Source organism: Mustela lutreola, chromosome 12 (genome assembly GCF_030435805.1).
Source record: "Mustela lutreola isolate mMusLut2 chromosome 12, mMusLut2.pri, whole genome shotgun sequence".
Classification (NCBI taxonomy): domain Eukaryota; kingdom Metazoa; phylum Chordata; class Mammalia; order Carnivora; family Mustelidae; genus Mustela; species Mustela lutreola.
In genome coordinates this window covers 3,380,817-3,390,710 of record NC_081301.1, presented here as the reverse complement: position 1 = coordinate 3,390,710, position 9,894 = coordinate 3,380,817, and the positions used below count along the sequence as shown (strand labels likewise).

The 9,894-nt window shown below is 60.0% G+C and overlaps 1 protein-coding gene across 6 annotated transcripts; it reads right to left on the bottom strand.

Annotated features, from left to right (window-relative positions):
- Positions 1-989: 989 nt before the first annotated feature.
- GBGT1 (globoside alpha-1,3-N-acetylgalactosaminyltransferase 1 (FORS blood group)) lies at positions 990-9,162 on the bottom strand. Of its 6 annotated transcripts, none has more exons than XM_059143415.1 (7): positions 8,961-9,162; positions 8,137-8,324; positions 7,545-7,610; positions 4,382-4,432; positions 4,264-4,299; positions 3,429-3,563; positions 990-2,143 (listed from the first exon to the last, which is right to left on the bottom strand). In XM_059143415.1, exons 2-7 carry the CDS (start codon positions 8,205-8,207, stop codon positions 1,651-1,653), a joined length of 852 nt encoding a protein of 283 aa, XP_058999398.1. In that variant the 5' UTR covers positions 8,208-8,324; positions 8,961-9,162; the 3' UTR covers positions 990-1,650. The 6 variants fall into 6 exon arrangements, with proteins under 6 accessions (XP_058999398.1, XP_058999394.1, XP_058999395.1 ...); XM_059143411.1 differs by having other exon boundaries at positions 990-2,241; positions 8,961-9,161; XM_059143412.1 differs by having other exon boundaries at positions 990-2,241; positions 8,137-8,245; positions 8,961-9,161.
- Between the last annotated feature and the right edge of the window lie 732 nt (positions 9,163-9,894).

The following is a 9,894-nucleotide window of genomic DNA, read 5'->3' as shown; positions in this document are numbered from 1 at the left end:
AGCGTACCCCCCCGCACCCTCCATGGCAAAGGAGCAGCTGCCCCTAGAGGAGTGAGTGCTGGGCCACCACAGCCTGAAGCCACGCCCACCCTGTCCTGCCAGGCAGACACACCCATGGGGGGGTTGTGCTCGCAAGTCCCTCTGGGGCCCCTGCCCTGGCCAGGCTGCCCACCCAGGCCCTCTAATCCTGGGCCTGCACCACAGCTTGGGAGCCCCATCGGCGGCCTCATGGGGCCAAGGCTGACACTGGCCTTGGGAGTGCCCGCGGACACCTGTCTTCTGGGCTCGGAGTCCAAGAGGCCACCAGAGCCCAGCTGATGGGCTCACAGGAACGGAATCCGTCTGTGGCAGTGGTCAGCTTTAGTCCAGACTTTCTGCACAACTGGACCTTCTCTGCACCCCCATAAGCTGACTGTGTTTGAAACCCAGGCCACCCGGGTTCCTGGTGGCTGGCCGCACCTACCCGCAGATGTGCAGGTGAAAAACACCTTGGGTAGCGCTTAGCACACGCCAGCTTTTTTTTTTTTTTTAAAGATTTATTCATTTTAGGGAGGGAGCGTGCACGTGTATGCATATGCACATGACTGGGGGGAGGGGCGGAGGGAGAGAAAGAGTCTCACACAGACTCCCTGCTGAGCTCAGAGCCCCAGGTAGTGGGGGTGGGGCTCCATCCCAGGACCTGAGATCATGACCTGAGCCAAAACCAGGGGTCCGCAGCCCAACTGACTGAGCCACCCAGGCACCCTCCATGCCACCTTTGTTAAAAGCTGCCCAAGCCCTCTTACAAAGGATGTGGCTGGTGCCAGGGAGTGTGGCCCACCGTGCGGTACAGGCTAGGTTTGACAGCCAGGCCTGTCCCACTGCCAAGGCGCCTTCCGTGGCCCAGCACAGGCTTGGGTCCATGTGGGTGGAGGACAGCACAGGACCCAGGAACCCCAGCAGCCAGAGAAGAGGGATCTGGGCTGCCTTTCACACCAGGGGCTCAGGAGTGAAAAAAAATTTTTTTAAGGTTTTATTTCTTTATTTGACAGAGAGATAGAGAGAGCACAAGTAGGTAGAGCAGCAGGCAGAGGGAGAGGGAGAAGCAGGCTCTCCGCTGAGCGGGGAGCCTGATGTGGGGCTTGATCCCAGGACCCTGGGATCATGACCTGAGCTGAAGGCAGCCATTTAACCGACGAAGCCCCTCAGGCACGCCTGGAAGTGCAACTTTAAGGGCAATAGGCAGCAGAACGGGGGCAGAGGTGGGCACGGAGTTTTTACTCTCAGGCACGGAGGAGGGCTGACTCCAGAGCCTGCCCCAAAAGGCACGTCCACTGGGTAGGGCCCACTGGGCCCTGTCCGCTTCACCTCTGCTTCCCTTCTTCCTGGCTGTGTGAGCTTTGTGTTCTCATGTGGGTGCAGCCCTTTACAGTTTACAAAAGACTTTCCGCCTCCATTTTCTGCTGAGACGGAGGTAAGCAGGGCTGGACTGGTCTCACCTGGGGCCCGAGAAGGGAGGCACTGGGGCGCACTGGCTGTGGGGCTTGGGGACCCCTCCAGGGCAGCCCTGGCTCTGCTGTCAGCTCCTCAGCCAGCTGGTGGCCTTGTCAAGTGGAAAAGCGGATCAGCTTCAGGCTGGGCGGCTGGGGCTTCCTGCTGTCCCAGAGGTACTCAGGGGACAGCACTTTGGAGGGCTTGTGCGACAGGAAGCGGCGGTTCAGGTGGCTCTCCTCCTGCCCGGCGGCCATGATGCCATTGGCCTTGTCCGCCAGGATGGCCATGTGGCAGCCTCTGGTAAACTCGTACACGCTGGCCACCCGCCCCCCGAAGACCGCCCCTCCGTAATAGAAGTCCCCTTCGCCGTCTGCCACGAAGGCGGTGGAAATATGCCTGCGCTCGTAGGGGAACTGCTGGCGGGGCACAGCGTAGTAGCCGGGGTGAATGGCGGCCACCAGGTCCCCCAGGGTCTCGGGGCCCCATGGGTTCCGGAACACCATGTCCACATTGAGGCAGAAGATGTAATCCACCTCCCAGTGTGCCCTCTCGGCGATGTGCCGGCTGATTTGCTCCATCCGGCGCATGGAGATCTCCTCCCGGCGGGCCTGCTTCTGGATGGGGATGGTGCTGAGCAGGCGGCCGGGGCCCAGCGGGACCTGAGGGATGGCTGCGGGGTCATCGGTGAAGATGTAGTACCGTACCCGATAGCCCTGCATGAAGAAGCGCTCCGCGGACTCCAGGAAGGGCTGCACGAAGCGCGTGTACCTGGTGGGAATGACGTCATCGGCCCTGCTGGCCCCGCCCCACCACGTGCTGGCGGGGCGGGGGAGTGGGGGCACGGCTCACCCCAGGCTGGGGTCCACCTCCCAGCTCTTCACCTGGAGATGCCACTCAGGTCTGAAACCTCGGGGTCCTCTGTCCCACCCCCATAGTCACAGTACTGACCTCTTCCTTCATACGAAGGATGCTTAACGGGGACTCTCCCATTTGCACACCCAGCTGACTTTCCGTGAGCACTGAACTAGGTGCGGGGCCGTGTTTGAAGGGATTCTCAGCTCCTTCGAGCCTCACAAACTCCCTTAAGGCAGGCACCACAATCCCCATTTCAAAGTTTATTGTTTTTATTTTTAAAGTAATCTCTACACTCAATGTGGGGCTTGAACTCACAACCCCAAGATCAACAGTCGTTCGTTCCAATGACTGAGCCAGCCCGGGGTCCCCCAATAATCTGCATTTTACAGGCAGAGACACCGAGGCTCAGAGAGAGGAAAGTGACCACTTGGCGGGTTAAGTGGCTGCGTCAGGGCGGGGTGAGTGGTGCTGGGGGCTTGGGGCTGTGCCCCCCCAGGTTGAAGCCGATAGAACCTGACCCCAGGCGGGCCACCTGTCACCTGGCCAGCACTTGAGGTATTGGGGCCCCGTAGTGATTTCTCCCTCAGGAAATCAGAAAATGAGACGCAAGGGGAGGCTGGTGGTGGCTAAAGGCAAGGCCAGGCAGGGTGAGGGGGAGGAGAGGAAACCAGGAGGTATCCAGAGAGTGGCGGGCCCAGAGTAGGAGAGGGGAGAGGGACCTGGGTGGGGGGCTTGACCTGCCTGCAGCCTGACCACGGACCCCCAGTTATGTGAGGTGGTCTTAAGTGTTTCCAGTCCTTCATGCCTGCCTCGACGGTTCTGGGGAAGCGGAGAGGGGTGAGGAGGCCCACGGGGTGTCCTCACAAAGGCTCCTGCTGCTCCCTCACCTGGGCCTTCTCCTGCTTCCATGCCAGGGCCAGACCCCCTCCTCCAGGAAGCCCTCCCCTCATCACCCTCTGCTCCCGACCTTCCCACGTGCACAGTGCCTGGCTCAGGTCTTCCCTGGTGTCCAGGCGGGAACCCGTGTCCTGGTCCTGTTCCTTCCCAGGCTGTAAGCTCTGAGGGCTCAGTGACAACCCCCAACCCGGCCCACTACTCACTTCCCTACGGCAAACACCGTGACCCCGATGGTCAGGTTCAGAGGCTGGTAGATGTGGTGCAGCAGCTCGGGGTTGAAGGTTCCCTCGGACACGATGGGTGCCAACCAGGGTGTAAGCGCCAGCAGCTCCGCAGGCCTGGCAGCAGGGGAGGCCGTAGGGGCTGAGGCCCTTCCCTCGGGAGAGCCACAGCCTCATCCTGGTCCTGCCTCCCACGCTTCATCCCTGTCTCTGGGCCCCGGATCCTCCTATGGGAAGTGGAGACGATGGCTCCTCCCTGGCGTGGTCAAGAGGACCAGGAGTGAACGCACATCCACTGTGTAAGGGACCCTGGCACTTCGGGCACCTGCTAAGTGCCTAATCCAAACGGGGTAGCAAGGAACCCCAGATTGAGCACCTACTATGCAGTGCTGCTGCTTTTTTTTTTTTTTTTTTTTTTAAGTAGGCTCATGCCCAGTGTAGAGCCCCACGTGGGGCTTGAACTCACCACCCTGAGATCAAGAGTCGGACACTCACATGAACTGAGCCACTCGGGCGCCTGGAGCTACGCCTTTTGCAAACACCATCTCATCTAGTTCTCCGTCCAGTCGGCCACGAAGCGGGTATTCTTACCCACTTGTACACAAAAGGCTCCGGGCAGTCTGCCCAAGGTGAAGAGCTAGTGACCGAACAGGACCAGAAGCCAGGTTCCAGACTACCTGGGCCCCAAGGCCACCTGACACCCCCACCACCCCAGCTTATAAGTCGGAGCGCTATACCTGCACCCCCCACCCCCTCCAGGCCCCCCATCGTCCCCCCAAACTCTCCATTCTGCACCCAGGCCCCACCCAACACCCACCTCTGCTCCAGCAGCTTGGGCTGAGGGTACAGAGACCTGTAACCGAGAAGGGCCAGTGGTGAGGGGAGGCAGCCCCCAGGTTCCTGGGGCCACAAAGGGGGAACTGGCAGTCACTTACCGGGTCACGGGCTGGAACGGCTTCTCCCCCTTATACTGCAGTTGCATGTTGCTGGGGGCAGAGGTGAGAGAGAACTGTTAGTGCCAGGGCTGGGGACAGAGCTACTCAGGGAAGGACAGAGTGGAGAAGCAGCACCCCCCCCCCGCCCCCGACTCCTTCCCCACTGCTCCCCCCCCGCCCCCCCAGGGGGGCTGGGCTCCTACAGAAGCAGTCCCTCCAGATCGCTAAGTGGGAGGGCGGTGCTTGATACCCAGTGTCCTCTGTCTGCAAAGCTGAGGCTCTTTCAAACATATCGCTCTGTAGGGGCCTGGCAGTGGGTAGAGGTTCTGAGAAGCTGCAAAGAGCCGGTGACCTGAGTTTCTGCCCCCTTCTGGCCTGGGGACCTGGGCTGAGTCCCTGGAGCCCACGGGACGGTCACCTGCAGGACCCAGTTACACAGCCTCCACTCAGGGCGTCGCTTCGACAGCATTTGGTGGGCGTGATCACCACCTACACCGGCCGGCCGTGGGTAAAGAGGAGCCTGCAGGGCCTGGGTGCGCTTGACCCAGGTGGAAAGGCCCAAAGAGCAGAGCTGAGGTTTCCGTGAAGACATTCCGCCAGCCTCGGCACCTGCCCGAGCCCCAGCCTGCCCTCCCCGGGGCCTGCTTCCCGGATTCCAGGCTGGCTCAGCTCTACCAGTCGAGCTCCCTTTCCCCGTCCCTCCTCCATTCTGTGTCTGTCGTGGAACCCTGGCTCGGGCCCCCACTCTTCCTCATCTGTAAAATGGGTAACCATCCTTCACCCTCCGAGCTGGCCCGAGGACAAAGGGATGCGCCCATGCCCAGCACTGAGTGAACGCTTGTGAAGGCAGCCTGTCCCCTTCCTGGCAGGCAGGCTGTGTGGCCAGCCTCCACTAGCTGCAGCTGAGGGCAGCCTCAGGGGAGAAGTAAGGGGGAGGACCCTGTGGGTTGCACGGAGCCCCTGGTCCTGCCACCAGCCGGCTGGAAGGACCCGGGGCCAGACTTTGGACTCCTCAGGCTTGAAAGTCCCCCCAATAATGTCCTTCCCCAGAGGGAGGTCTGCCCGAGGCCACCCGGGGAGGGCAGCAGCTGCGGGAGAGGCCCGAGGTCAGCTGTCCGGCCAGACCACCTGAGCATACCGTGCCTGCCCCTCCCTGAGGAATTTTCAATGTGGCATCTTTAACGGGATAGCTTAAGCCTCCTTAAGTTTTCCTACCAACTTTTCGTCCAAAGGACAGAAAGAAAGGGTTGGGGCAGAGGGAGAGAGAGAGAATCTCAAGCAGATTCCCTGCTGAACTTGGGGCCTGACGTGAGGCTTGATCTCATGACCCTGAGATCGTGACTTGAGCTGGAACCAAGAGTCCAACAGTCTTACCCATTGAGCCATCCAGGTGTCCCCATTTTAACCAGTTTGAAGTACACAGTTAAGGGTCCTGAAGCACATGGACACTGTTGTGCCACTGTCCCCACCATTCCTCTCCAGAACATTCTCATCTTCCCAAACTGAAACTCTGTCCTCATGAAACACTGGCTCCCCTCCGACTCTCCTGGTAACCGTTATTCTACTTCTGCTTCTATGAATTTTTTTTTTTTAAAGATTTTATTTATTTATTTGACAGAGAGAGATCACAAGCAGGCAGAGGCAGGCAGAGAGAGAGAGAGGAGGAAACAGGCTCCCCGCTGAGCAGAGAGCCCGATGCGGGACTCGATCCCAGGACCCTGAGATCACGACCCGACCTGAAGGCAGCGGCCCAACCCACTGAGCCACCCAGGCACCCCTCCCTGCTTCTACGAATTTGATTATTCTAGAGAACTCATATAAGTGGGATCCTGCAATACGTGCTTGTCCTCCGTGATCAGTTTAAACTCTTGAATCAACAGTTTCTAAGAGTCAGTCCATCCCCTTGGTTGTCTGCCTAGTTTCCACCCCAACAAGCGCTCAGGTCCCCACTCAGAAAGTGATGGCGGCGGTGAAGGCAGGAAGTGAGGAGGGAGAGGGCAGTGGGCTCCCACCTCCCCCCAAGCCCAGCTACGCTACAGCCTCACTGGAGAGCTCGACAGCCATCAGCTGGAGCCAAAAAACAAGAACAAAAACCAAAAAACAAAAAACAAAAAACAAAAAAAAAACCCAAAGCTAAATAAAACAAAAGCCAACTTCACATGTTCGCACCCGTAGGCCGGAAAACTAGAAGTGAAGAAATCCACATGAAAAGACAAAGGTGACCATTTACACTCGCAAACATTCTCCAACTTCGATCTGTTAAAAAAAGAGCTAAGTGGACCCCAACGAGAGACAAACCGGGAAGAAAAAGAATGTGGCGAATACTTTGGGCCCAAGGTAGTGCTTGAGCCCCTGTGAGCAGGCGGGGGGGTCGGGGAGCAAAGGCATACGGCAGGGGGCGTCAGGGAGGAAGGAGCTCAGTTCGTGGGGAGGGCTGGGGGAGGGGAGATCCTCCGCAGCAATCAAGGAAATGAAAATTGAAACTCAGGAGATAGTGTTCTCCCACCCCGTGTCTCGAACGAGCAAGGTGTTCTGGTTTTTGCTTTTTGGAACACCCACTGCTTCCTCCAGGCCAGGCCAGCTTCTTGACGGACTATACTCTGTGCTTAGGACGGCGACCCATGCCTCGCGGCTCCTGAGCAGTCCATGATCCAAATTTGAAACCTGCCTTTTGCTATTGTGGAGATCCCCCTGGAGCACATTTTGTCACTTAACTGTCAAAAAGTCAGCTTCAGTGTGCGGTGGAAGTCTGGTCCCATGCTCATTTGTTCCTTGGATCGACACCGAACACATGACCTAAGAGCACTGTTTCCTGATCACCTGCTATGGGGCGCGTGCTACATGAGGGCTTACAGCTGTCCTCGTGCTCCGTGCTCCAGGTGGCCCCGGAGGGCACCGCCATCATCCCATTCTTCAGAGGAGGCAAGTGAGGCTCAGAGCACTGTGGCATGCTCAAGGTCAAAGCACAGAGGGGGCGCTGCAGGGCCTCGGGAGGACTGACCTGGGACTTTTATTCCACGGCCCACACATGACCCAGCACTTATCAAACTGATCAGAATCATGAGCTTAGGACCTCATAACCTGCAGAGTGACCCAAAAACTTTCCCAGTGGCCCCACTCCAGGCAACCCACAGGGCCCCAATTCTCCCCGCCCCGTACTTACAAGATCTCTGGGCAGGGGAGGTAATAGGGGACATAGGAAAAGGGCAGCCAATTCTCCACATACACCCTGGGAAGGAAAAACACCTGTTGACTCTCATGAGGCTGAAAACCCACTTGGTGCACGTTGATGGGATCCCCCACCACTCCCTGGGTCTGGTTGACTTCAGAGGTCAAAGCCTCCTGGTCTCCTGCCATGTGGCCATTATCCACCCATGCGGTCTTCGTTCCAGGGACGGGAATGTTCTTGATGCCAGGCCCTACCCACGAGGGAGTGAAGTGGGTGGTAGTGGCCGTGTTGGGAGGGCTTCACAGAGGGAACACATGGGGTGAATTGTGGTGTGTGTACAGGAGATCTTAGAAGAATGGTCCAAGCCGAGGAAAGAGGGGGTGCAGAGGCCCTGAGGCCATTGCTAATCAAAATCCAGAAAGCAAAACTAGTTTGGTCTTACTGGGATTGCAGTTGGGGGACTGGAGTTCCAAGAGAGGTTGGGGGGGACCTAGGAATCCATAAAGGGGTCACGATGTGGGTGTTGAGATGCCAAGAAATGGAGGAGTTTGGGGTGAAGGGAGGGCTCCATGGGGGACATGCTCACCACAGAAAGCAGAGGGCGGTGCCCAATAGCAGGCAGAATCCTAGGCCCAGGGCCAATCTGCGGCAGCGCATTGCTGGGTCAAGCTTTTGAACCTGGGCACTAGGAGAGACTGAGGGGGCTTGGAGTCAGTCCACCTCTCCCAAGGGCTGTCAGGCTCTGAGCCTGTATCTCCGGGATTCAAGGAACACCTGCAAAGGAACGCTCGGATAGGGGATAGGGGATCCCTCCTTGCTCCCTGCCTTCCCCTGGGTGGCCCGAGCTCTGACAGCTCTGGTAGGGGGACAGAGGGACAGTGGCTCCGTGCTCAGCTGAATCCTGCAGCTGTGCCTTGGAGAGGCCAAGCGTCCCCCCCGTCTGGACTCTCAGGTCCTCCCCCTCAATCCCCGCCCTCGCAGCGCAGGGCGGGGCGCCCGGGCGGGGCTTGGAGGACTCCAGGGGGTAACAGGGGGACACCGGAAATCGAGCCCTGAGCCGGCCCAGTGGGGACACACCAGGCCGGGGCGGGGGCTGCGCCGAGAGGGGCGGCCGTGCTGCCGGTGCGGTGGAGTAGGGATGGGGTGCGGGCGCCGGCAGCCGTGTCTTCCACCGGAAGGGCCGTGCCTGGGTTCTCCAGGGGACGGCGGGAACGCGCGTCCACTCTCTCGGGCTCGGGAACCTCGGGCAAGTCACCCTCCTCTCCCTCCACCCCAGCCTCGGTGTCCTCCTCGGCCAAACGTGTCCGCACCCGGTGGCCTGGGGCCCAGACGCACAGCGCACTTCGCCCGCTACTGCCCCGCGACGCGGGACGGGGGGAGCGCGACTGTCCCCGCCGGCTGGAGACTCACCCCTTGCGACCGGACGGGGTTTAGGACGGACGGAGGGGCGCACCCCGGCCCGGAAGCCAGGAACTCAGCTCGCCAGGGCTCCGGCGATACCCGGGGTCCGCGCCGCGCCTGTAGCCGCGACCGGGGCTGACCCTGGGGCAGGGCGGGCGGCTGGGCGCTCGGTCTCCGGCCCGGGAATGGGGGGCGGGGCCCGCGAGAGGAAAGGAGCTGCGTGCCCCGCCCACCAGCGTGCGCGCCCCGCCCCCTCCCCCGCCCACCAGCAGGCGCGCGCCGCCCACCCGCGTACCGGGCCGCCAGTCCCAGCCCCTGCCCACCTGCAGCTCGCGCCCCGCCCGTCGGCCACGGTACCCGTCCCCGAGGTCCTCGCCTCTCACGCAGGCGGCCCACCCCCGCAGCGAGAAGAGTCGGTCCGGGAACTCAGGGCGAGGGTGGGGACCTGAGAAATCAGAAAAACTTTGTTTTTAGAAGAATTTCGAAACAATCCCAAGAAGGAAAACCCAGCAAAACGCCGTTTAGCTCAGGGCCTCCCAAATCTCCCAGAGCCTTCCCTCCTCCCCCAAAAGGGGTTGCCAGGCAGCATTGACACCCTAGTTCACACCGGTGATTCCTGATTCCTGGGGCCGGGGGCACCCTCTTGCGGCTCTCCAAGAGCCAGAAGGCCTGGGAGGCAGAGGCCTTTGCTGGGTGCTGTTGAGGGAGAGGCATACAGAAGGACAAAAAGGGAGGCGCCCAAACGGTTTGGGTACAGAGAAATCGCAGGGGAAAGAAATAAGGTCAATCAGGCTCGGAGAGGTTACAGGTTTTTTAAGGTCACAGTGATGCAGCATGAAATTGTAGACCCAGGTCTTCTTGGCTCCTGGGCACAGCCTCTCACGTCCTGCAGGGGTGTCACTGTGTCCCTGGGGTTTCCCTTGAGGACCAGAGGGTCCTGTAA